Source organism: Salvelinus namaycush, chromosome 5 (assembly GCF_016432855.1).
Source record: "Salvelinus namaycush isolate Seneca chromosome 5, SaNama_1.0, whole genome shotgun sequence".
In the NCBI taxonomy this organism is placed as follows: Eukaryota; Metazoa; Chordata; class Actinopteri; order Salmoniformes; family Salmonidae; genus Salvelinus; species Salvelinus namaycush.
Window position 1 is genome coordinate 43252181 of NC_052311.1, and position 27414 is coordinate 43279594.

General features: G+C 45.0%; 1 protein-coding gene across 1 annotated transcript; it reads right to left on the minus strand.

Moving 5' to 3' along the window:
- Positions 1-1691: 1691 nt before the first annotated feature.
- LOC120048311 (sodium/potassium-transporting ATPase subunit alpha-3-like) lies at positions 1692-26465 on the minus strand. Its single transcript, XM_038994180.1, has 22 exons — positions 26308-26465; positions 26082-26175; positions 13545-13664; positions 12927-12986; positions 12231-12434; positions 11779-11892; positions 11462-11596; positions 11244-11361; positions 10601-10869; positions 9669-9867; positions 8295-8539; positions 7943-8135; positions 7317-7629; positions 6909-7059; positions 6302-6470; positions 5775-5929; positions 5425-5548; positions 4934-5079; positions 4551-4681; positions 4112-4213; positions 3311-3402; positions 1692-3156 (listed from the first exon to the last, which is right to left on the minus strand). The coding sequence occupies exons 2-22, from the start codon at positions 26085-26087 to the stop codon at positions 3128-3130; spliced, it is 3075 nt and encodes a 1024-aa protein (XP_038850108.1). The 5' UTR covers positions 26088-26175; positions 26308-26465; the 3' UTR covers positions 1692-3127.
- Positions 26466-27414: the final 949 nt, after the last annotated feature.

A 27414-nucleotide genomic window follows, 5' to 3' on the forward strand; every position in this document is an offset into this window, starting at 1 on the left:
CTAAAGTCCAAGCATGAATTCTAAAATATTTGGGTCCCTTTTGCACATATTTATTTGTGGTGATTTAAAACATGACATTAAAGGTTATATGTTTATTCTGTGTATATACAGTATATGTGCCAAAATTGCAATACTTTGTAGACCCTTTTGTGTCCTGGATGTGCCGCCACACAATAGGATGTAGTTTCCCCTACTTTTCCCTTTCCGTGTCCTCCTCCCTGTCCTTCCCTCCCTTTGTGACACTTCAGATACCGCAGTGCTCACCACCTCCCCTTTTCCCCCCTTTATACATGATCCCTGTCCATTGCTCATCAAGACAACCCCATGCACAGGTTGCCATGGAGATGACCTTGGAGGTTCACCCATCCACACACACACTTCACTCACTGGCGTACTGCACACTGCGGCAAAGCCGGGCGATCGATATTCTATTATGCGGAGGGGGAGATAGAGGAGCCACACTGCAGTGAGCTCACTGCATGGACATGTGGGAATTTAGGGGCTGTGTGAGAGAGAGCGAGTGTCGGTGATGTAGAGTATCAACGCAGTTTATACACCTTTTGTGAATAGCATTTACCAGTACGCATACCTCGTCATCTCGATCAATGCTAAGCGTTTACTCACATTTCTCCCACCCTACTACAATCCCTGTTGTGGAAAGCTGCATCAGAAATGGCAACTACTGTATTCCCTGTAGTGCACTATATAGGGAATAGGATGCCATTACGGACAAACACTAAATGTGTGAGGAACAGAGGGAGGAGGAAGTGTGTTTAAAACGGTAGGTGCAGGTACAGGCATAGGCTGTCATACCCCCATGACAGGTTTATTTGACCTACAGTAATATCTATAGCAGATATTTGCCACTGAACACATCTATTTAGCCCAGATTAATCTTACTCCAGGATTAAACATGTTTTGGGGAGAACGAAAGTGCTTTTTTAGTCCAGGATTAAGCTTAATCTCAGTCTGGGAAACTGGCCCATACTCAATCTGTACTCCTGTTACCAGTAGCTACCGAACACAAGGCAAGACTAACAAAGCTTCAGAAATGTAAAATGCTGATGACTTGATGATATTCTTTACTCGCAGAAAATTGTATAAATCTGTTTTACTAATGCGGAATATCAGTTGTCTGGGAAGATGGACTACTGCCTTCTGTTTGTAGTTTTTTTTTGGTTTTTAACATCAAAGCCAACATATTTACTTGATTTGGTCGTTTGGTGCATTACCCTGGGCTCTTGCCAACTCACAGTCTTCTATCAGCTGTACATTTTGCAGTGTAACCTGATGTGATTCTGATCGTTAGATGGCATCCTAGCGCTCTGCCAAAATGTACCTCAACACTACAGATACAACATGGGAACACAGGCAAACACTAGATACAGCAGATCTCACTGGTCTAAAGAATCCCTTGTAAATCACTTATTCTCTTACAGATATTTCATCGTGTATACACAACCCCAACTGTTGTCCAGGTGAAGACAAAATATATCAATTACTGATCAGTTTTATCCTACAACATTTCATCAATTCAGGCCTACATTTAGCATTTAAGCCATATAGTATCAGACTGACATGCGAAAAGAGGGGGAAAGGAAGCTGAGTGTCAGTGTGGCGAGTGTGTGGCGAGTCGAAGGCAGGGAGAGAGAAAGACACACAGACAGTGCTAGGTTGTATTAAATGTTCGAGATGTTTTATTGGTGTTGGTTTCGTTTTCTTTCACATACATGTTCTACTACTGTTTTTTTGTTGTCTTCTGTAGTCTCAACCCCCTACAGCCCTCTGAGTAAGACCCAGCCTGAAGTGGCTGTTCCTCTGCTGGTCTCCAATGCAGACATTCACACAGAACTCAATACCTGGACTGTGTCACCTAGACTGGACCGGACTCCAGGAACATGGACTCATCATCTCACACCAAATAATCACACCACACTGCACCGGCACGTCAGAAGTGGTAGTAGGAATATGGACGCCATAGTTTCTGTCTCACATGTTTTAATAATAAAACACAACCTTGTCGTTTTTTTGGGGGGTTACATTTTTGCATCGGCTTTCTGAAAACCTGGCGGAAAAAAAGATTGGAAACCACACAAAAAAAGGAAACAGAGTGATCTTTCCTCTTTTCCCATAACACGCTCAACAATGTCGCCGATGTTCTTTTTCATTGAATGTATATCTTGAGATGTTTTATTTTCAACATGTCATTTTTATTTCTTTAAATCGGTATAGAATTATATAGTTTTCCTAGAACACACAGAAAGATTTGAGTTGTATTTTCCAACTGGGGGTGTACTGTAGTATTTAACAAGGACAATGGTTCACACAGTGCACACAAACGTAGACAAACAGGGAGTAGAGGGGAGAGGAGGGTGTGAGAGACAGAAGGGGGACTGGGGACGCCATGGCGGGGTGTGCTTTGTTATGCCTAAATGAGGGAAAGCAGCTCTCACACACCCCCCTCCCTTTATATAAATAAAAAAAACAAGTAAAACCATTGAACCCCCACCCCATATTATAAAAAAACAACAACACTGTCGAAGAAAAAGGAAAACGGTCGGAGTGAGAAAGACATCCGCTCTTCCTCCTGGAGAAAGGAGAGGGCGAGAGGGGACGGCTCGATTGGTGTCAGCTGTGGGATCTCGCTCGTGATCTGTATGTCTGTGTGTGATCGGAGGACAAGCAAAGGGTCGCAGGAGGAGGAAGAGAGGGAGGAACAGAGGTGTGGAGATAGAGGGAGGGAAGAAAGGGAGGGGAGGAAGGAGTGGTATGGCCCTTTTCTTGCCGAGCGTCGACACTCCCTTTAGATCATAGCTCATTCAAATCTACATACACAATATGCAGCTGCCGTTTGGTAGATATATTGGTTTATGTACACAGCAGTGAGAGAACACATGCAAAGAGTATCATAGGAGATGGAGAGGAGGGGGGTGGGGGGGTTGATGTAGAAAGTCGTAAAGGTGCTTTGCTGTTTTTAATTTGGGGCAGTTGTGATGAAAATTGCTTTGAAGCGGTTGTTGTCTTTTACGGGGTGGGGCATCTGAAGATGTGTCTTGCCAGGGATGGAATGAAGGGGGGAGAAACAAATGGAAAATGTAGGGGTATGAGTAAAGACGGTTTCCATCGCTCAATAGTATGTCTCCCTTTCCACCCAACCTGTAGGAGGAGAGGGGAGGGGAAGAGAAAGAGAGGCGTTAGAGAGTTTTCTTGTTTTTGTGTCAATTAAAGATTTGCGTGAAGTTTCAAATGCAAATCTCATGTTAGGATTTGGGCCTAAATGTTATACGTAGAGAAAGAGACAGCCATTTACCTCCTGGGTTCCTACGGATGAGCAGTTTTCGGATCTCATCATACACAAAAATGAGGACACTGTAGGGGACCGCACAGAACCACCAGCTGGGCCTGGAGGAAGGAAGGAAGGAGAGAGAGAAAGAGAGAGAAAGCAGAGGTTAATAAACACACAACATGGCAGATAGAAGATCAATAAGAGGACCCCACAAGTTGTCAGTGTAGGTGTGTGTACGGTATGTGTGTATGTGTATGTCTATCTGTTTGGTTTCTGTAGGTGTATATCTATCTGTTTGTGTAGGTGTATGTCTATCTGTTTGGTTTGTGTAGGTGTATGTCTATGTCTATCTGTTTGTGTAGGTGTATATCTATGTCTATCTGTTTGTGTAGGTGTATGTCTATGTCTAGCTGTTTGTGTAGGTGTATGTCTATCTGTTTGTGTAGGTGTATGTCTATGTCTATCTGTTTGTGTAGGTGTATGTCTATGTCTATCTGTTTGTGTAGGTGTATGTCTATGTCTAGCTGTTTGTGTAGGTGTATGTCTATGTCTAGCTGTTTGTGTAGGTGTATGTCTATGTCTAGCTGTTTGTGTAGGTGTATGTCTATCTGTTTGTGTAGGTGTATGTCTATGTCTATCTGTTTGTGTAGGTGTATGTCTATGTCTATCTGTTTGTGTAGGTGTATGTCTATGTCTATCTGTTTGTGTAGGTGTATGTCTATCTGTTTGTGTAGGTGTATGTCTATGTCTATCTGTTTGTGTAGGTGTATGTATACAGTATGTCTATGTGTATTTCTGTATATTTCTAGGGTTTACTCCACTCACTTTAGGGGGAACATCCTGAGTGCCACATCCATGCCTGGGGTGTAGGATAGGAAGGCAGCCAGAGCTGTCTCCTCAAACAGGCCAAATATCAGGATCTTGTTCCTAAGAGGAGAGTAGTGCAGAGGAGAGACATGAGAATGAGAAGAAATATAACAGGGTGAGAGAGACTAATATACATAGAGACCAAGCATACTGTATATTAACAAACAGACGGACAGACAGACAGACAGGAAAAGAAATACAGAAACAGACAGACAGGCAGACAGACAGGAAAAGAGACACAGAAACAAGACAGGCTGACAGACAGAGACAGACAGGAAAAGAGAGACAGAAACAAGACAGGCTGACAGACAGAGACAGACAGGAAAAGAGAGACAGAAACAAGACAGGCAGACAGGAAAAGAAATACAGAAAAAGACAGGCAGACAGACAGACTTACTTCATGCCCTGCTGGAAGACAGAGTTACGCCTGGTCTTGCAGACAATGACATCAGCCCACTGTACCACCACGATACTGACGAAGAAGGCTGTGTGACACGTGAACTCCACGATCTTCCTCTGTTCATATGTCTACACACAGCGAGGAGAAGGAGTGAGACACAGTATTTGAATCATAGAATGAAATAGAACGATAGAATGGACATTGGCATCCCGGCAATGTGACTAAAAGGACAGCCATCTTGGTCAGGGAATATTTATTTATAGAATCTGATCAAATATGGTGAAATAGTGTCAACAATGAATTTGCAGATATTCTTGTAATATACTGTATTGCTATATTTTGAATACTTATTTTGGCTGGGAATTGTAGCGTGTACCTACCCATTGCTGGCCATAGCTGTCTTCCAGGTCGTTGCAAGCGCGGTCGTCCCAGTTGAGCCTGATACCCACAAGAATTGAGGGTAGGAAGCCATTCTCAGCCAAGATCACAAAGTAGGAGAAGAAACCTCCCAGAGCCTGGATCATACCTTCACACACAGACACAGACACAAAGCGTTAACACATGTTCACTCTGGAAATTATGTTACCGGATCCCACAAGGAGAAGCCATTGACTTTGTCATATAGACCCGTGAACTATGATCCACTAGCCATAGATTTAGGATCTATAAGCGACGATGCACTCATCAGTCTGTCAGATTCTACCACAGGGTGGTCGAAGACTAATCAACCATACTGTCCACAGTGTAATGCTCAAGGACTTCATGGGGAAGTATTGACCATCGATCTGGCTGTGGGCTATAATAACATGTCCAGCTACATATGCACTGTCTTTATGGCCCCGACCAGGTAGAGGAGCTAATGGGGACCCACCGATTTGTCCGTAGGCGATGCTGATGAGCCTCTCGTTCACCAGCTTGTCCCTGGTGGGGTTCCTGGGCTGACGCTTCATGATGTCACTCTCGGCTGCCTCATAGGCCAGGGAGATGGCGGGCACCTGCGGGAGGGGGGGGGTCACAGGTCACAGATGTGAGTTTGTATGAGAAACTAATAGTTTGATTGATTGCTTCATTGTGAGATAGGGCATATCAAGTTTACGTGTGACATTTTCGTCAACGATGCACAATTTCGTATTTCCGGAGCTCTCTGCCGTATGTCTGTGTGCTGTGTGTGTGTGTGTGTGTGGGTGCCACGTGTGTGTGTTATGTGTGTGTGTGCCTTACCATGTCAGTTCCCAGGTCAATACAGAGGATGGTGATGGTTCCCAGCGGTAGGGGGATGTTGACGATGATGAAGAGGAGGAAGGGTGTGATCTCAGGGATGTTACTGGTCAGGGTGTAGGCAATGGACTTCTTCAGGTTATCAAAGATCAGACGACCTGCAGGGAGACAGGAGGACACACACAGAGGTCACACACTGAACTCTGACCTCTAACCTCTGTAGAATTGAGCAAAGGTCACTCAAGGTTGGATCAGGGTCTGCCCTTATTCATAAAGTATCTCAGAGTAGGAGGGCTGATCGAGGATCAGGCCCCTCTTGTCCATGTGATCTTATTCACTCTGATCTAAAAAGTCTAAACTGATTCGCGATCAGCACCTACTCTGAGATGCTTTAAAAATACAGGCTCAAAATACAGACCCGTCCCTCCTCTCTTCTCCTTTTCTGGCCTCTTTTACCTTTCGTCCACTTCTCCCTCTCACATGCCCTTCTACTCTTTCCATCACTTCTCCTCTCTCTCCCCATTTCTCACCCTCTTCCACTCCGGTGACGATGGAGGCAAAGTTGTCGTCCAGCAGGATCATGTCAGCGGCCTGCTTGGATACGTCAGAGCCGGAGATTCCCATGGCAACGCCGATGTCAGCCTTCTTCAGGGCAGGAGAGTCGTTTACACCGTCACCTGTCACAGCCACGATGGCACCCTGGGAGGGACAGAAGAGTTAGCTTGTGTCCCAAATAGCATCCTATGCCCTTTATAGTGCACTTTAGTAGTGCTTTTGACCATAGCCCATAGAAAGTCAATATTGTACCAAAACTAGGGGGAAGTGATGGGGTCAATTCCCTGTTCAATTCAATCAATTCATTTTCAAATGCATGAATAAAATGTCAACAATCTCCCCGAACTGAAAATGGAATGAACCCCAACCTTGTTTCCAGACTTATATTAGTGTAGTTGTGGAAAGCAAGTTCACTTTTGTTGATCGGGTGATGGATTCAGGTGGTGTGTGTCTTTCTGTATGTATGTGTGTGTCTTTCTGTATGTATGTGTGTGTGTGTGTGTGTGTGTGTGTGTGTGTGTGTGTGTGTGTGTGTGTGTGTGTGTGTGTGTGTGTGTGTGTGTGTGTGTGTGTGTGTCTCACCAGTCGCTGGCAGCCCTCTACGATGATGAGTTTCTGCTGGGGGGAGGTCCTGGCAAACACAATCTCAGTATGGTTTCTGAGGATGTCATCCATCTGATCCTGAGACAATTCCTTCAGGTCTGTACCATGGATCACACAAGCCTTGGCATCCCTGGAGACACACACACATTATAATAACTAGCTTGGATCCACAGAGACAGGGCGAAAGGGACATGAGAGTGAAAATGAATGAGAGCAATGAATTAGCAGAACAGGATCCCGTGTGGTCTCACCGTCATTGTGAAAGGATGTACTGTGCTTGTGTGTGTGTGTGTGTGTGTGTGTGTGTGTGTGTGTGTGTGTGTGTGTGTGTGTGTGTGTGTGTGTGTGTGTGTGTGTGTGTGTGTGTGTGTGTGTCGTGTTTCTCACCTTGGGTTGACCTGGCTGACAGGGATATTGAGGCGAGAGGCGATGTCCTCCACTGTCTCGTTGCCCTCGGAGATGATGCCCACGCCCTTAGCGATGGCCTTGGCAGTGATTGGATGATCACCTGTCACCATGATGACTTTGATGCCAGCCGAACGGCATTTGCCCACAGCGTCGGGCACAGCGGCACGGGGAGGGTCAATCATGGACATGAGGCCCACGAAGCACAGGCCCTCTGTGGTGAAGTTGACGTCGTCACAGTCGAAGGCAAAGCCCTTGGGGTACTGGTCCTCTGGCATTAGCAGGTGGCAGAAACCTGGGGAGTGACAGGAGGTGCTAGCTTAATTTACCTGTTCTACTCATTTTCGACTAAATCAGTCAATCCTTCAGCTCTCACTTCTATTCATCATTGGATACGGTACATTTGACCCATTCTCCAAGAACCAAAATCCTGACCTTCCCTCCTGCGTCTTTCTCTCTCTCCCACTCCCCTCCCTCTAACAACCCTCCCCACTCCTCTTATGCGTTTTGGAAGGCCCATTTCTTTCTCTTCTTACTTCTCATCCTTCCCTCCACATCAACTCTATCTCTCTCACCCACCCCCCTCTTTCTCACTCTCCCTGTCTCACCGAGTACTCTCTCTCCCAGTCCTCCAAGCTCCATGTAGGCGTTCTGGAAGGATTCCTTCATCTCCTCGTCCATGGGCTGCTCCTTGCCCTGGATGATGATGGTGGTGCAGCGGTCCAGGATCCTCTCTGGGGCTCCCTTCATCACCAGCAGGTAGCGGTTGTCATTGGGATCCTCTGTCTCATGAACTGAGAGCTGTGGGTTTGGTTGAGGATGGAAGGGGGAGAGAGAGAAATAGATGGCAAGAAGAGGGAGAGGTGAGATCGGACATGGTCACGGTGTTAGAAACCAATCCGTTTGAGTGTTGTGTTGTGTTTGTGCTTGTGTGTATATGTACACGTTTGTGTTACGTACCTGGTACTTGTTGGTGGAGTTGAATGGGATCTCGGCCACCTTCTTGTTCTTCTCCCTTATTTGTTTGACAGAGCCACAGGACAGCTCGATACACTTGAGCAGGGCAGACTCGGAGGCATCACCAGCGGTGTCCCTCTTCAGGATGGGCAGTTGGTCCTGGCCGGCTTTGAACACGGCGCGGTTGCAGAGAGCTGCGACACGAGCAAGGGCAGCCCATGAGGCTGAGGTCTTGTCGAAGGAGGCACCTGGAGAGAGAGGTGGCCGATTAGAGATGATAAAACAATATAAATTCCTGATCTGTAATTAAACTGTACTTGTCTGTGTATGTGAATACATAGGTTATAGAACTACTTCAAATCAAGAGGGATTCCTACACTTAAAATTGTCTCTAAACGTGACTGTAACCCAAACTTTAACCCTAACACCAACATCTAACCCAAACTCCAGCTCTAACACTAACTCCAACCGAAACGCAAACTCAAACGCTAACTCTAACATTAACTCTAACATTAACTCTAACTCTAACATTAACTCTAACTCTAACATTAACTCTAACATTAACTCTAACATTAACTCTAACACTAACTCTAACATTAACGCAAACTCTAACGCTAACTCTAACGCTAACTCTAACGCTAACTCTAACGCTAACTCTAACATTAACTCTAACACTAACTCTAACACTAACTCTAACATTAACTCTAACACTAACTCTAACATTAACTCTAACGCTAACTCTAACATTAACTCTAACGCTAACTCTAACATTAACTCTAACACTAACTCTAACATTAACTCTAACAGTAACTCTAACTCTAACATTAACTCTAACATTAACTCTAACTCTAACTCTAACATTAACTCTAACTCTAACTCTAACACTAACTCTAACATTAACTCTAACTCTAACTTTAACATTAACTCTAACACTAACTCTAACATTAACTCTAACTCTAACATTAACTCTAACTCTAACTCTAACTCTAACTCTAACATTAACTCTAACTCTAACACTAACTCTAACACTAACTCTAACACTAACTCTAACATGAACTCTAACACTAACTCTAACTCTAACTCTAACACTAACTCTAACATGAACTCTAACACTAACTCTAACTCTAACACTAACTCTAACTCTAACTCTAACACTAACTCCAACCCAAAGTCTAAAGGCTAGCGCACATCACACTGAACGTGGATCGAGCATTCGCCAGCCAATCTTTCACCCTCGGTTCTACTTGTAAAATCGGTTCGCAAATTACGTTCAGAGGTGCTAAGTACTCTCGGCCAGCAAACGCTATTGGTGTGTCTGAGCCCTTACATTATATCTAACACTAACTCCAACCCTAACCCCTCCTGATCTCCTCTTACCAGACTGGTCCTCTGTGGTGTCAGCCTCGTGGATCTGGTTGTCGAACCACATGTGGGCCACGGTCATCCTGTTCTGGGTCAGCGTGCCAGTCTTGTCGGAGCAGATGGTGGAGGTGGAGCCTAGGGTCTCCACAGCTTCCAGATTCTTGACCAGGCAGTTCTTCTTAGCCATACGCTTGGCAGTCAGAGTCAGACACACCTACAGCACAGAGACAGGGGAAAGACAGGGGTTATCCAGGAGCCAGAATGAAGGAGCGTACTGGTACGAACAAACTAGAAAGGGTACCTATTCTGGAGAAAATGAGTGCGCTTGCTTCAGCTGTCTAGTTGGTCTAGAGATCTATAATGTATTTCTGTAGAGCTATCATTGGTCTGGATCTAGTCTCAATCAACGTCTTATTATATTGATTGTGTAGTTAGCTGTCTAGTTGGTCAAAATCTACAGTCTAGTTGATCTAGAATGAATCTCATTCACAGTATGCAAATGTGACATTTCAGTCCTTTATTTTTTTATATATTTGCAAAACATTCTAAAAACCTGTTTTTGCTTTGTCATTGTGGGGTATTGTGTGTAGATTGATGAGGGGAAAAAATATTTAATCAATTTTAGAATAAGGCTGTAACGTAACAAAATGTGGAAAAAGGAAAGGGGTCTGAATACTTTCTGAATGCACTGTATGTAATAAATGATATTTAGCAGATGCTTTTATCCAAAGTGACTTACAGCCATGAGTGCATAGATTTTACGTACGGCTGTCCCCGGGAATCGAACCCACTGTCCTTGCGTTGCAAGCATCATGCTCTACCAACTAAACTGAGGAGGACCACTAGAATCTGATGTCTAGAGGTCAGGTATGAGGTTCAGTAGAGTTTCAGAGAGAAACAGCAATAGAGAGGAAGGGTCAGATGGAGAGGGGACCAGGGTCACTCACAGTGACAGTAGCCAGCAAGCCCTCGGGGACATTGGCCACAATGATGCCGATGAGGAAGATGACGGCCTCCAGCCAGGTGTACCCCAGGCAGACGGCCAGGATGAAGAAGGTGATGCCCAGGAACACGGCCACGCCTGTGATCAGGTGGATGAAGTGCTCGATCTCCTTGGCGATGGGGGTCTTGCCCGACTCCAGACCGGAGGTGAGAGTGGCGATACGGCCCATGACGGTACGGTCGCCGGTGCACACCACAATGCCACGCGCCGTACCTGACAGAGAGAGAGAGAGAGGGAGGGAGAGAGGGGGGAATATAAATATTAATTCAGGAAAAGAGAGGTTGAAATGAGAGAAGAGAAGTCAAGGTGGGAACTCTTGTATGCTTATGTGGGTAACTTCTGTGTCAACAGCAGCTCTATGGTATAATATTACGTTTGAATCAGCTTAGTTGAACCAGTCAAAAGCTTAGCAAGCCTTAGTGCTGCTGGGGTGCAGCATCCAATACTGCAGTAGGACCCTGTTGACTGAATTTGGTAGGTCGAGTCTGACACGCAGGAATAGAGAAAAGAGGATAGGAGAATTGTCAGGGACAGAACAGGTGATGTGTCTGTCTGTTTGTCTGTGAGTTAGCAGTTTCTACGGTTACCTTCAACGCAGTTGGTAGAGAAGAAAGCGACGTTGCGGGTCTCCAGGGGGTTGTCATGGGTACAGTCAGGTGACCTGCTCTGGGGTTCTGATTCGCCAGTCAGGGAGGAGTTATCCACCTATAAAACAAAACCCAGAAAGACAAAATATTTTATGTAAAATGTGTAGCTGTGTGAGTGTGTGTTATATGAACTATGTGTGTGTGTGTGTGTATGGTACCTTGCAGCCGTGAGCAGAGACGACTCTGAGGTCGGCGGGGATCCTGTCTCCTCCCTTCACCTCCACCAGGTCTCCTGCCACCACCTCCTCAGCGTTGATCGTCATCTTCTCGCCCTCACGGATCACCAGCGCTTGCTACAGGGAGAACACAGAGGGAAGGTTATATAGTCCATACACGCATTCATTTATTCACACACACACACACACACACACACACACACACACACACACACACACACACACACACACACACACACACACACACACACACACACACACACACACACACACACACACACACACACACACGTGTTTACCTGGGGCACCATGTTCTTGAAGGACTCCATGATTTTGGAGCTCTTGGCCTCCTGGAAGTAGGAGAAACAGCCGGTGACCACGACGACAACAGAGAGCACGATACCCAGGTACAACTGAGGAGAGAGAGAGAGACAGGGAAACCCATTGTTACACTGGGTACACTGCAGGTCAATGCATAGCAGGAGTATTTAGCTTCAAACTGAACACAGACCACTGTGGTAATAGTCACTAGACTAGATGATCATGCAAAAACAAGCAAAAAGCCATTTGGGTGTATGTTAGAATTAAGGCTAGGGACTGGCGCTGCTGGCAGTGTGTGTGAGGTTTCGTCAACTTAGGTATGTGTGATTCAGCTGTGTGTGGCTCTAACTGTCCCTTATTCTGTGGCTGTGTTTACGTTTAGTGTTTGGGTGCATGTGTGTGTGCGTGGGTGTGCTTGTGTGTGACTCACGTTGTCTCCTGCCGGCTCGTCCTCGGTGGCGGCCTGGATGGCGTAGGCCAGGAAACAAAGGATGGCGCCGGTCCACAGCAGGATGGAGAAGCCACCGAATAGCTGGCGACAGAACTTGATCCACTCGGGGGTGGTCGGGGGAGGGGTGAGGCAATTGGGACCGTCCCTGATCAGAAACTCAGCCGCCTTGGCGTTGGTCAGACCCTGGGTGGGGAGAGAGTGGGGTGCGTTAAACCTAGAACTGAATGGGTTGAAATAAGGGGTAACACCATAAAAATCCTATTAAATCTAATATGTAATTTTAAGCCTGCAGGTATAATGCTTTATGACTACGTATAAGCATGTCTGAGTCTTTACAATATTATAATGAGGCTTAAAATGTGTTATGTCTTTTACGTAGAACGTTTTCAACTGACTCAAAAAGGCTGTAACTTAGTAAGGATCATTATAAGATTAGAATTGAGACTTTATAAGGGGGCTTGAGATGTCTTAGAATGCATTAAAACGTTGCTCAAACTGATCCCCTCAAATACACCGACCCGTGTGGCATGAGTGAATGTAAAATAGTAAAATAGCACCATCTAGTGGCCTAGTAGCAGCTCTGTTAGTGACACAGCAGGACTCGGCGACGACTCTAGTATCTCTGTGGTACAACATAGATAGACCTCTATGGTACAGTGCAGTAGGAGGAGTCACCTGGACAATGTCGGTGTTGAACTTCCTGCAACACTCCTCTATGGACATCTTGTGTTCCGTCTGAAAGGTAGAGAGGGGGGGGGGGGGGGGGAGAGAGAGAGAGAGAGACAGATAAAGAGGGAGACAGAGAGAGAGAAAGCATAGGGAGGAAGAGAGAGAGAGAGAGAGAGAGAGAGAGAGAGACAGAGGGAGACAGAGAGAGAGAAAGCATAGGGAGGAAGAGAGAGAGAGAGAGAGAGAGAGAGCGAGAGAGAGAGAGAGAGAGAGAGAGAGAGAGAGAGAGAGAGAGAGTGTGTATATAGGTGTATTTGTGTGGGAGAGAGACACAGAGAAACATTGAGAATATGCCACAAATATCACAACAATGAATTTAAAACAAACTAGGAGAATTTGGACTTAATTATTATCATTCACTTTAAGGTCTTTCTCCAAACTATTTAGAGAGTGTGCGTTCCAGTTACACATTGACTCTTGGGGGGTACCCTGAAATGATTAGATATTCATACTCTTAACTTATGGAGAGGCATTATGTTAGTATTTCAATAATAGTTATGGGGGTGCCCAGCACACCCCTTGAGCAGGACAGAGTGTGTGCGCCACTGTGTGCCAGTCACTTACAATCGGTACTTCTTTCTTGAGTTCATCCATATCCTTCCCCTTCTTGCTCTTCTTGCTGGGAGAAGATTTGCCATCTTTATCCTGCGAGGTAGCAACGCGGTAACTGTCCGACCGCCCATACTGGGCGGGGGGGGGGACAGTAAGAGAGGGGGGAAGGGATTAGGGGGGGGGATACTTTCATTATTATTTAAATAGAAACATGGTTAAAGCACCAGACACAAGAGACGGGGAGAGGGACTTCATTCTTTTTCTCTGATACCCATTTGATCTTCACAGAGATCACAGACAGAAGGATCAAACAGCCATCTGGTTTCACTGCAGTGTCTGTCTCCTCTTGGGAACCCGCTATCACAGTTTGTATCCACTGGCCACCTGCTTCATTTGTCATTTATGTGAACTGTCACCAGAGACTACTGTATGTTCTACACACACACACACACACACACACACACACACACACACACACACACACACACACACACACACACACACACACACACACACACACACACACACACACACACACACACACACACACACACACACACACACACTAGCTGGTGGGGCACAGAGGCCCTGAAAGAGAAACTCGACACAGTGCATTATCTCAGTCCTCAAAACCTCTCTAATTATTATTTTATTGAACTAGGCAAATCCGATAAGAACAAATTCTTATTTACAATGACGGCCCACACCGGCCAAACGCGGATGACGCTGGGCCAATTGTACGCCGCTCTATGGGACTCCCAATCACAGCCGGTTGTGATACAGCCTGGAATCGAACCAGAGTGTCTGTGGTGACGCCTCTAGCACTGAGATGCAGTGCCTTAGACCGCTGCGCCAGTCGGGAGCCCCTAGATTAAATTCATATCAATTGAGTTAGATTGGATACATCAATGTGACTGTGATGTGTTGAATATGAAACAGTTTTGCAGACACACGCGCGCACGCGCACACGCACACGCACACGCACACACACACACACACACACACACACACACACACACACACACACACACACACACACACAGATGTCTCTCTTCTAGGGAGCTCAAAGTATTGCATTAGCTCAATTTCCGATGTACACTAACTGGTGCTCAAATCAAATCAATACAGAAGCCCCTGACCAGAGTCCCTCAGTTGACAGAATGAGAGAGAGAGATAGACAAAATGGCTTCCAGGAGGGTTCTATGGGTCCTAGTGGAAAAGCCGCTCATTGACACAGCAAACTCATCAAGGAAACTGACCTTGCTGCAGGATCAATAAAATCAGTGATGTAATAAAGGACCAGAAGGGTTAAAGGGACCACAGAGTCCAAAAGGTTACCTGTCTGTATCTTACCACACCCCTCACCAAGAACATGAAACTCACACTTTATCATCAATTCTGATGATATGGTCACTTTTGTTTGTTGTAGCATCATCAAGGGACTGTATGGTGTAGTGTTCAACAAAACACAGGGAAGCCCCCTGGTGGCTAATGTCAAGATGACATGCTCTAACAAGCTTGGTCTACAGCAAAATGTTTCTTTAACTAGGCAACTCAGTTAAGAGCAAATTCTTATCTACAATGACGACGCATGACACTGGGCCAATTGTGCACCACCCTATGGGACTCCCAATCACGGCCGGATGTGACGCAGCCTGGATTCGAACCAGGGACTGCAGTGACGCCTCAGGCACTGAGATCCAGTGCCTTAGACCACTGCAACACTTTCCACTCGCCACACAGTGCTTTGGTTTGACTGGGTTTTAACTGTGTTACTGCTTGGTTGGAACAAAAGCCTGTACCTACACTGGCCCCCTTTGGATATGATTGCCCCCACCCTGTTAATTTATTCTGAATAATAAAGGGTAAATACACATTCAAGTCAAGTTTTTATTTTTGCCCTGGTCCATCACAAACCAAATAAATAGCCTATTTTCTGAGCTAAACACACATTACCTAGGCTCCCACACCCTGATAAATGATAAACACACTTGACTGACTAAGTACAATGCCATGAATGGGTGAGTAAACTTGCCACTGAAAGTCCCAGTGCTTAATGCGAGTTCAGTTGAGACATTTCAGATGTCTTGAATCTTCCACTTGTAAAAGAGACCAGTCTTAAGCGGTTCATTGTGGTCAGAAAGGTTTGAGGAGGATTTATAGTGAGCACTGCAGCTCTCCACTCTGCCCCTGATTTACAGAAGTAATACTGGAAGACACTAGAGTCTCCCTTGAACACTAACCCTGAAAAGATTGGTTCAAACATTCGGCCAAACACAACTCCCCACAAAACAACACACAATTTGACTACAAAATGTACAAAATCAATCTTCCCACGTGCGCATGTGGATGTCATTATCCAAGAATGTGAGTGAACTCTCGCTGCAACAAGACCAGACAGGCCTAGCGAGCCGAATGCAGAACAAAGGAGAGACTGATAGAAGACTACTGCTACTCATGCCCTTTGAGATTGGCCTGCCTGTGTGTGTGTGTGTGTGTGTGTGTGTGTGTGTGTGTGTGTGTGTGTGTGTGCGGACTTCAATATAACATGCACATTAAATACTCTGGTTGGCATCGATAAGCATCTTCTGCCAAACAGTGTAGGGGTAGATGTTATAGATAAGCTACCAGGTCTGGGTTAGGCACACACAGGGGTGGAGTTTCTAGCTAGGCAGGCTTTTCAATGGCTAACACTGAGTGGGCCATAGAAACACATTTACAGTACATTGTTAGGTCCGACAGCACACCTGCTCATCACACACACACTTACACAATCTAGTGCTAATACAAACACTGGAAGAGCGGAGGCAGGTGAAACAGGCATTGCAAGAGAGGGATGGACAGAGAGAGATTAATGAAAAAAAGAGAAAGACCGTGATGGGGGCAGATGGAAAGAGAGATAGCAATGGGAGGTGAGAGAGAGGGAGAGAAGAGCTCTTCTCTCACACCACTAATTAGATATTGACCACTATTTTTTGCCTGTTGACTCAGGCTGTGTATACCAGTGAGTGACAGCGTGACTGGGATCCCACTCTAACAGATTGTTCTATAACACTGTAAAACAAACAACCCCACCTGCAGGGTCGCGACCTTACAACCTGCGGACCCAGAGAGTGGGTGTTGGCCCCTTACCGTGTGTGTGTGTGTGTGTGTGTGTGTGTGGTGGGGGTGTTAACATGCGTGCAGGCACGTGTGTGTGGGCTAATGCCACTCAATCTTTCATGACACACATGGGACAACCCAAGCTGCTCCTTTTACCCACAAGATTTCTTCATTGCAGTTAAGAGGTCACAACTATCGCCTAGGTTACAAGGCAAAACATTTAGAGAGCGTGGTTTTGTTCCTCATTGTTCAATACAACATGGTATACGTCATCTGTCTGTCTATCTATTTATCTGTCTGTCTGTCTGTCTGCTTGCCTGTCTGTTTCTACCATTTGTTGTTGAGAAATGTAACGCAATGACGTTGTTACAGAGACGAAACAGAGACCGCAGGCTGAAATTACAACCACTGGCTCTCACACAGACAGACAAAAGAAAGACAGACGGACCTACTGACAGACACAGACCGGAGGAACTGGAGTCGGTGACTTACAAACAGATCGGCACCACAGTATAGAGTACCGCATCTCCTCCGCACATTCTAATCTTTTCAAGTAGAAGACAAGACTGTCTGGAACAAGGAAGACAGGCACATTCACTTTGGAGCAGAAAGCTAAAGCTACTAGCGTGCTAATCTAGCGTGCTAATCTAGCGTGCTCATAGTAGAACATCATTGGGTGTGTGTACACCGCGTTTGAAAACAAACGAGCAAGAGTTCATCAGGTTCTACTGATGTCATGCTGCTGTGGTTTGTCTGGTTCTAATGTTCTGTTCTGGTCACATTACCAGGGAGGTTGGCATGGCGACCGAGGCTTAGTGGTGGGCGGTGGCCTAGTACTGTAGGATCCCCTGATCTGATCGCTCAGTAATAATTGATGTCTAGGTAACTGGACATTCTAGGAAATAGCCAACACTTACTGTGTGTGTGTGTGTGTGTGTGTGTGTGTGTGGTGCGTGTGTGTACCTTTATAAGAAAGAAAGAGATACTTCCTTATATGCGCAAGCTATAAGCCTGCCAACAGCTAGGCAGAGGTGAGTCATTGTCGAGGTGGCTGCAGTCTGTCTGTGCAGCGAGAACACGCACTGCGGCAGACAGAGAGAGCGAGCGAGAGGGGAGGCGGGGGGGAGCAGAAAATAATAGGAACAGTGAAGGGAAAGGGTATGAGAAGAGGGCGAGAAGGGAAAAATAGGAGACTAGGAGAGATATTAGAACAGACAATGGCCTATATGTCATGGTTTCTCTGACTCATTCGTTCTGAAGTGAACACGGGGCATGTTTCATATGTTGAACACTTCCACCCTTTAGTGAACCCCAGTAGCCAATACCATCCCTCAGGAGCATGTCAGTGTGTCTGTCTAGGGCACACAGGATTGGGCATGCCCCCTAACGGCGATGGAACTGCGTGGGCATGAGGTGTGGCATACCAGCCTCTCCTACTGGTACGCACCAGAGGTGAGGGGTTTCACAAGAGGCGGGAAGAAGTTGCAGCACTTGGGTTTCCGTTTTAGGGAACCTACAAAGGGGAAATGGTAACTATTGCAGGAAAACAGTTTGACTGTGTGAAAAGCTTGCATTGACTAAGATGTTAGATAGATGGCTCCATACTACACACTTCCTGAAAGAAGTGATGTCAACATCATTACCTTGACTGGTTCCCAAATGACACCCTATTCCCTATATAGTTTGATTATCTCTTGTAAGCCTATCAGGCCAGCCTGTGACACTACTAGTTGATAGGCTGCTGTGAAGGGATCCTAGCCATTGGGGAAGGTTTGGGGGCGGAGGGGAGTGATGATGACAGTTAAATGTCGATTCCGTCCTGCTGTGCTCTGTGGCAAGCTTGTGTGTGGGGGTGGGGGTGCGTCAGAGAAGGCTGGTGGGAGGAGCTACAGGAGGACGGGCTCATTGTAATGGCTGGATTGGAATTAATGGAACAGAGTCAAACGTGTGATTTGTTTGATACCGTTCCATTCAATCCATTACAATGAGTCCGTCCTCCTATAGCTCCTACCACCAGCCTCCTCTGGTGTATGTGTGTCTGTGCGTGTGTTGTTCGCCTGTGCTTGCCTGTTCGTTAGTGTGCCTGTGCTTATTTGCATCTTTGTCTATGCCAGTGTTCTTCAAAGTTGGGGTCGCGACCCTTAGTGGTGTCGCGGGGGAACTGTAGTGGGATCGCCACAATTATTATTGTTTTTATTTATTCTTTTTAATAATTTATTGGAACTAAAAATTAAGAGTACACTGTATTATATGGTGACAATATACAAATGTTCTTGAGAAAGATCATTTGAAAAATAAAATTGAATTGAGTAAATGTATTTCTTGGTTTTGATAAGAGATGAAGACACACTGAATTAAATGTGATTTGTTGATGTAAAAATCGAAATGTACAGATTTTAACGTTGTGTTATTATATTTGCGATGGGGTGGGGTCACAACAAATTCTTGGGAGAAAAAAATGGCATCCCCAGAAATTCTGTCGGGAAAAAAATGTGATCCCTGCTGAAAGAGTTTGAATATGACTGCTCTAGGCCTTTGTGTGAACTGTAGACTATATGCGAGTGTGCATAACAACATAAACTGCATTGTTGGTTAAGGGCTTGTAAGTAAGCATTTCACTGTGAGGTCTACTACACCTGTTGTATTCGGCGCACGTGACAAATACAATTTGATTTGATAGGGACATTTGGTTCCAACAGCCCTTGGGTATAAGGCTAGGTAGCCACAGGGGGCATGGCCTAGGGGTAGGGGGGCTGGTCTGGGTAGGTGGCTGGGCCTGGGGGCTCATGCTAGGAGGATTAGCTAGACTGATTGCTCTTGTCTTGATTAGCCTACTATATTGTACACCAAATACAGTAACTGTCCCAAGCTGACTTCCAGTAGAGAGTTTCTTCTCCATATTAAAGAGTGATAATGAAATGGGAAAATCACTGCATTCAGACCTCCAGGAGAATCAAATCAAATGTAATTTTATTGGTCACATACACATATTTAGCATTTGTTATTGCGGGTGTAGAGTAATGCTTGTGCTCCTAGCTCCAACAGTGCAGTAGTATCTAACAATACACAACAATACACACAAATCTAAAAGTAAAAGAATGGAATTAAGAAATATATAAATATTAGATGGAGCAATATCGGAGTGGCTTTGACTAGAATACAGTAGAATAGAATACAGTATGTACATATGAGACGAGTAAAGCAGTATGTAAACATTATTTAAACATGATTAAAGTAACTAGTGTTCCATTATTAAAGTGGCCAGTGATTCCAAGTCTATGTATATAGGGCAGCAGCCTCTAAGGTGCATGTCTAAAAATGGTTTCATATCAAGACACGTCTTGGTTGTAAAATATTTGGTGTTGCTTTTTGTCACAATGACAGTTACTTTAATTTCTGGATTCTCAACTTCTTCTCAAATGGTGATTTTCTTCATTTAATAAATATATAAACAATGGTGGAAAACAACCCAATTGGAATGTCGTGAAGTAAAAGTAAAGTTGTCAAAAATAGAAAAATCTAAACGCAAGATGTAATGTGTTGGTCCCATGTTTCATGAGCTGAAATAAAAGATCCCAGAAATGTTCCATACGCACAAAAAGCTTATTTCTGTCAACTTTTGTGCACAAATTTGTTTACATCCCTGTTAGTAAGCATTTCTCCTTTGCCAAGATAATCCATCCACCTGACAGCTGTGGCATATCAAGAAGCTGATTAAACGGCATGATCATTACTCAGGTGCACCTTGTGACCACTCTAAAATGTGCAGTTTTGTCACACGACACAATGCCACAGATGTCTCAAGTTTTGAGGGAGTGTGCAATTGGCATGCTGACTGCAGGAATGTCCACCAGAGCTGTTGCCAGAGAATTTAATGTTCATTTCTCTACCATTAGCCGTCTCCAATGTTGTTTTCGAAAATTTGGCAGTACCTCCAACCAGCCTCACAACCGCAGACAATGTGTAACCAAGCCAGCCTAAGGCCTCTACATCTGGCTTCATCACCTGCGGGATCATCTGAGACCTGCCACCAGGACAGATGATGAAACTGAAGAGTATCTGTCTATAATAAAGCCCTTTTGTAAGTAAAAACTCATTCTGATTGGCTGGGCCTGGCTCACTATGGGGTGGCCTGGCTCCCAAGTGGGTGGGCCTATGCCCTCCCAGAACCACCCATGGTGGCGCCCTTGCCAGTTATGTGAAATCCATAGATTAGGGCCTAATTTATTTATTTCACTTGACTGATTTCCTTATATGAACTGTAACTCATTGAAATCATTAAAATTGTTGCATGTTGCGTTTATATTTTTGTTCAGTATAGTAAAATACAGATACCCCAAAAAACGACTTAAGTAGTACTTTAAAGTATTTTTACTTAAGTACTTTACACCACTGTAAATAAATGAAGTTATATTAAATTCAATTAAATTGTTTTGATGTTCAGATGTATGGAATTCCAGCCAGACCCTGAGGTCATGACCTCTGCTTATAGCAGAAATGATACACTGTGTATCTATTTGCATAGATACATCTATTTGAACACACACATCAAACGTCCTGTATCCTAATTTAGCTCTCGTTGACAAATCATTTGTGTTCCCTTCAAAAAAACAAACAAAACCAAAACAAAATCCCATCTTATAGCATTACCCCTCCTGTCCTAACCTCATCCCTTCATCCTTCCCCCATGGCCATCTGTCCAGCCCCTGATCTGTTCATCCTGGCAGGCAGCTGTGCTCCAGTTTAGAGTCTGCATGTGTCCTTGTCTCTTGTCTAGCCCATTGTGAGTGCATGTCAGAGTTTTCTTTAGGAAAATGTGACGCGGGACATAGACTGTTTCCTATATGCACTTGAATGACGAATGGGAAGCGCGCTTCAATTACCAGTTGAGAAGTAAAAATAGTAGTTATTTTTAATCGTGGCCATCAAAACTGTTTTTAACACGCGATTGCATTTAGAATTGTTAAGCAATGATTGGGCTCATAAAAGCACATGTATCACTCCAGCAGCAACGAATGAGCTGTTTGAGAATCTGTAGCAGCAGATAAACGACTAACGGAAATACACACGCGCCAATTTAAATTCCACAAAATTATGCAAATTAACCTATAGACCAGTAAGCAGGACGGGTACCGATGAATAGGCTAAAAAGCATTATCGGCCAAAAGTCGGCTATTACCAGCTAACGGAAACCCTGGCATATATGTGTGTGGATGTGAGTGTGTGTGTGTGCTCCTCAGTGAGAACAGTGTTGTCTAGATTGGTATCGTAATTCTGAGTGTTTAGTGGCCCTTGTAGGGACAACGGTAGATCCTCTGTCTTTCTCCTATGAGGGGTTTCCTGAGGATATTCTGTGTTTAATGCAGATGATTTCGGTGACAGAGAATACATAGCAACTCCTGCTCTGGGTACTGTCGTGTCTTATAAAGTCTTCTGGCCTCTGAAGTACTGTGCTACCTGTGACACGGGTCTGGGAAACGAAACGTCATTTGGGCAGATAAATAAATAAATACATTTAAGCTTTTCTGTATATTTTCAACTGAGACCAATTCAATTTACGTAGTTGATAATGAAAGGGGGAAGAAAACATACGCACGCACACGCACACGCACACAAACACACACACACACACACACACACACACACACACACACACACACACACACACACACACACACACACACACACACAAACACACACACAAACAAGCTAGGAGTACACTCTGAATTAGTAATGACTGTGTTGGCAGGGAACCCAACTCTCCTCTGTCTCTCACTCTAAAAAACCCCACTTAACATTTCCCGAACATTGCAGCAACGTTAAGCAACCAGGCTGCCCTATCTTGCATTACAATCGATCAAATGTTTAATGTCATGTGACTAACTCATGACCTTAGTACAGAATCCAATCTGCTTTGAAGGGTAAGGGAGTCATCAAAACTCAAATAAAACCATAATGCAACATTTCCCAAAAAGTCCCCAAATACTTACATAATACTCTATTACCCTACCGTATTACCCTACCCTTAAAGTAGGTCATTCTAGCTAAGCTAGAAGACAGACATTCAAACCATGTCCTTCCAAATGACTCTTTAAGGACAGAACCCTCATGAATATCCCACTAGGATATTGATTATTGACTATCAGTAGGATGCCAGGGCGGCTCGGTGGACATACAGTGCACTGCGCAAACCCTCCAGACTCAGCAGCAGGACACGAATGACTGCAGATGCAGTGAGGAGGGGAGTGAGCTAGCACTCTGCACCAAACTCTGGGCTGGGCCACAGCTATATCTTAGGAAATAAAAGGGGCTATCTAGAACCTAAAGGGGTTCTTTGGCTGTCCCCATAGGAGAATCTTTTGAAGAACCCTTTTTGGTTCCAGGTAGAACCCTTTTGGGTTCCATTTAGTACCCTTTCCACAGAGGGTTCTACATGGAACTCAAAACGGTTCTACCTGAAACCAAAAAGGGTTCTACATGGAAACAAAATGGGTTCTCCTATGGGGACTGTCGAAGAACCCTTTTGGAACCTTTTTTTTCCTAAGAGTGTACCTTGTCCCATCATGACCAAGCAAGCCTTACCTAAATACCTACACCCTTACCCTTTCCTATACCCGTCCTGTACACACCTGGCCAGTCTGAGGAGATCGCCAAGCGTACAGCTCTCTACCTCTGTGCCACTGCAATGATTTATCCCCACACCACCTACACCAATATGCCCTTCCTTAATACTGTATATCCCTTCCATTTCTTCCCTTCAATGAGAGAGGTGATGGGGGATATCAGGGGGAGCAACCCTATGCTCCTCAGTCTCTGTCCAGTGAACTCTCCCTGATATCCCCCATCACCTCTCTCTGTACCCCATATGGATGGATACCTATACCTCCCCCCTGTCCTGTCATCCCATCTGCCTCCTGTCACTGTGGTAACCAATCCCCAAGAGCAGAGGCAAGCAGGGGAAACAGGAGCCATGGCAATGTGAGCTCAGGTCATTCTCCCGCAACAGGATACAGCCCTCCCCCTCTCTCTCTACACCTACAGATCAGTCACAACTCATCTCATCCCCCTCCCTTCTTCGCCCTGCACCCACCCACCCTCCATCCTCCACCTCCTTTTCTCTCTTGCTCACATGTATGAAGGTGAAATGTGTGTAACCGTCTTCACTTGCTCTCCTCTCCTCTCCCATTTCTCTTTCTCACTCCCTCTCTCTCCCTTCCCCCCCCCTCTCTCAGCATCATTAGGTTACCCCATCCCTGACTGCACCAGAGCAACTATACACATCTCAGCAACCTCAATTGCTCACAACTGGTGTGTCAAATTAAATAGGCTGTCTGTCTTCAGTGCCCCTGACACTTCGCCTCAGTGTTTGCTTGCTAAAGCATCCCTTTCTGCGTAACTCGCCGAGTCTGCCAATCACAGCGTTTTAAAGGGAATTTCCACTCAACAGGCACCGCCCCCATTTTGACGCGGCAGCCCGGCGGCCTTGGGGACGGACAGTTGGCAGTGTCATGGCATAGCGCGTCAAGCGCCAGATCGACTTCGCAGAATGTCTTGTATGTTGTCAAATAATCATAGGGGTGAGATGGGTTAAGGTAAAGGACATATGCCTTCCAATGATATGAAAATTTAATTATTATCAGAGGTCACACAAATATTTTATTTGCGCGCCGGATGAGGACCTCCGCCCCCTGTCTCATTCACACATAGATCAGACAGTGGCGCCTAACTTTGCCACGGAAGTGGTTCGTGCGCAAGCACTTTTTTCTCTCGGTCCCATTTGACGCAGTGCTTGCTGCTACAGATGATTCTCGCATCCTCATGAATAGCCTATCACCAACGACTGCTTCATTTCTCGGCGCTCCACACCAGACTTCGACCGGGAGAAATGCCTCCAAGGCCCACCCAGGTCATAGATGGAGATAGCTGATATCATTCGTGCCTGCTCTGTCGGTGTCTTCAATAACGTTCGGTAACCGTGGGCGATCCAGCTTCATCAGCCATTGGGATTTTGTGGCATCATGTCATCAAATTATTTCAACCCCTAGAACCGAGTCGGGGATTAAATCGTAAACTCTCATACAATCAAGATAAATGATGAGACAGAAATTGCGCAACAGTCCATACCGATAGTCGCAGCATCACCTCGAAATGTTCCTACAGAACTATTCATAGTCAAATTATTATTGGCTTTACAAAACAGTGAAAATATTGGTGTTATTATGAACAATCAATATTTTTATTGAGACGTGATGTTTTTCAAAAATATCAGCCAGGGCCGGGCCGCATCCCCCATTTGACGCAGTGAGGGATTCAGAACTTCGTGTGCATTCTATTCACTTACAAATCCACAGCCCCAAATGTATCATCACCCAGCATGCACAGGACATCTTTTTAATCTATCGTGTGTTTTCACTGTCAACGATTATCGAGTCCCTGTTGTCACAAATTAAAGGGGAAATAAACTGGGGAAGCGCTTATTCCTGGTAACCGCATTATGACGCATGGGTCACCGAAGCTGCAGTGCGCTCAGGCATTGCATACCATACCGACATACGCAATCTCCTCAGTAGCCGGGTAGACTAGGGTAGATTTTTCCAGGTAACTACTTCTTCATCAAATGCTGCGAAGAAGAAGTTACATGCGCTATCGAAGATTTAAAGCAGTAGACAATTGGGTCGCGATGATGCGAGGATAATTTACATGGGCAATAGGGTGAAGGGGGTACTGTAATCATGCACCCATTCGAATACACAGCCACGTATTCTAAAATCATCAAATACAGGCTAATAATAACGGAGGTGATTAACAGAACATTGTGTCTCATTTGAAATCCCTCAGTGACATGCCAAGTGAAGCCTATACGCAGTGGTCTCTCGCTAACTCAATCTCTCTCTCTCCCCCTCTCTCTATCTCTCCCTCTCTCACGAGAGCCGGCTGTCAGAATAAACCGATTACCATGGCAAGGTTATAGACAAAGTGTCACGATATGCCTAATATAGCCTATAGTCTATATTAATGCATATGGCAAAACCCTGAATTAGACAATTCAATCATATTTTATCACTAACTTGTTCGTTCCATATCGTATGAGAAACAAAAGAAACAGCAGCAAATTACAGTAAATTATTCCATCAGCAGATTCTAACCAATTCATTGTCAAATTGAAACCTTACAACTGCAGTAGAAATTACAGAGAGCTGTTTTGTGCCTGCTCTAGCCTACTCGCCACATCAATTTGTCGCAGTCTATGAGACCGTAGACTACATAGCCTAAAAAAAATCCGCATTGGAGTCAATGTCACTCAAATATTTCCAGAGGAGAAAAAACATGACACTGCAGTATGGTGCCCTTCCCCGTCAGCATCTGGGGTTTTAAACAGTTTTCAAGGCATTTTATAACTTTCATGCATCATAAGGCAGTTATAAAGTTGGTAGACGCCGGGCTTACCCCCATGTTGGCGCAGTCAGGCTTCTCTCCTCAGGTGATGCAAAGCTTGAGACGTGTCAGCCCCTCAGGTGGAATTATATCAAAATGGTATTGCCTTTTAAAAACGTAAGAAAGATTTGTATTCAGTTATTCAGGTAAAAAGGAAAGGAAGCGACAAAGACGTCAGTCAAGCAAATTTCTATAAAACAAATGGGTTAAATTATTAAATAAACTGATTGTCTCTAACCTCCAAAAGGTTACAGTCTTTTCCCTCTCCACCTAAACGTCTTTCAAGTGAAATGTAGCGGTCTCAAGCAGAGCATCACGCGAGGATGCGGGTCCTTCTCTTGCTCTCTGATAGTTGCGGTAAAAGACCGGTGAAACTCAGAAGCCGCACTGCTCCGGTTTTTTAGGATTTGATCTCCCTCCGCGGCTCTGTTGGCTGCCGCAGTACTCCCTTCTCTACACACTACCACTCCGCTTATGGAAGAAGCGCCGGTGGGTGTGAGCGATCGCAGCGCCCCATTGTAGCAAAGCTGATAAACCATGGACCTGGTAAACCCGCCCAAGGACCACTGAATTGACCAATAGGAATTACGAGCAACTATTTGATGACAGGAAATCTAGCCAATCATCACAAGTACGTAACACTGGCCAATAGAAGACCTAATCAGCCCCTCCTTCTTTACTGCAGAATTCCAAGGCCGTTAGCAATCAGCATCCTGAGAGCCCCTAGGCCGAAATTTTGTGTAAATGGACATACAAGGTTAGATAATATTGTCGTGGTTGTCTTGTATTCATGTAACTTATTTATGTTTTATAAATTGATGGTATTGTGTGCTGTATTGCATGTGATAATCACCAGTGTCTTTCTGGTCGTGTTGGTCACTGTGCACTTCAATGCCTCCCCTAGGCCTGCAATTACATAGCAGACGATGGAGAGAATAGGCTACATTGATAGAATATAATAGATCTAGGTCCAACAATTATGGTTCTTATTGGACAGTAGACTAGAATATCAATCAATCAATCAAATGTATTTACAAAGCCCTTTTTACATCAGCAGATGTCACAAAGGGCTTATACAGAAACCCAGCCTAAAACCCCGAAGAGCAAGCAATGCCGATGTAGATGCACGGTGGCTAGGAAAAACTCCCTAGGAAGGCAGGAAACAAGGAAGAAACCTAGAGAGGAACCAGGCCAGTCCTCTTCTCGCTGTGCCGGGTAGCATAGAATAGAATAGATTGCAGAATAATATTCCGATATCAGACAGTAAGCATGGACAGGCTATGACTGGTCTCCAACCCATTGCTCAGACAAGCAGATTCTCTCCATATGAGAGTGTATGTCTCAC

Excerpts from the sequence above, each read along its gene's own strand:
- LOC120048311 (XM_038994180.1), bottom strand. Across the intron at positions 9,868-10,600 it reads GCTTGCTGGCTACTGTCACT|GTGTGTCTGACTCTGACTGC; the intron begins GTGAGTGACCCT and ends TCTGTGCTGTAG. Across the intron at positions 8,136-8,294 it reads ACTCCACCAACAAGTACCAG|CTCTCAGTTCATGAGACAGA; the intron begins GTACGTAACACA and ends CCAAACCCACAG.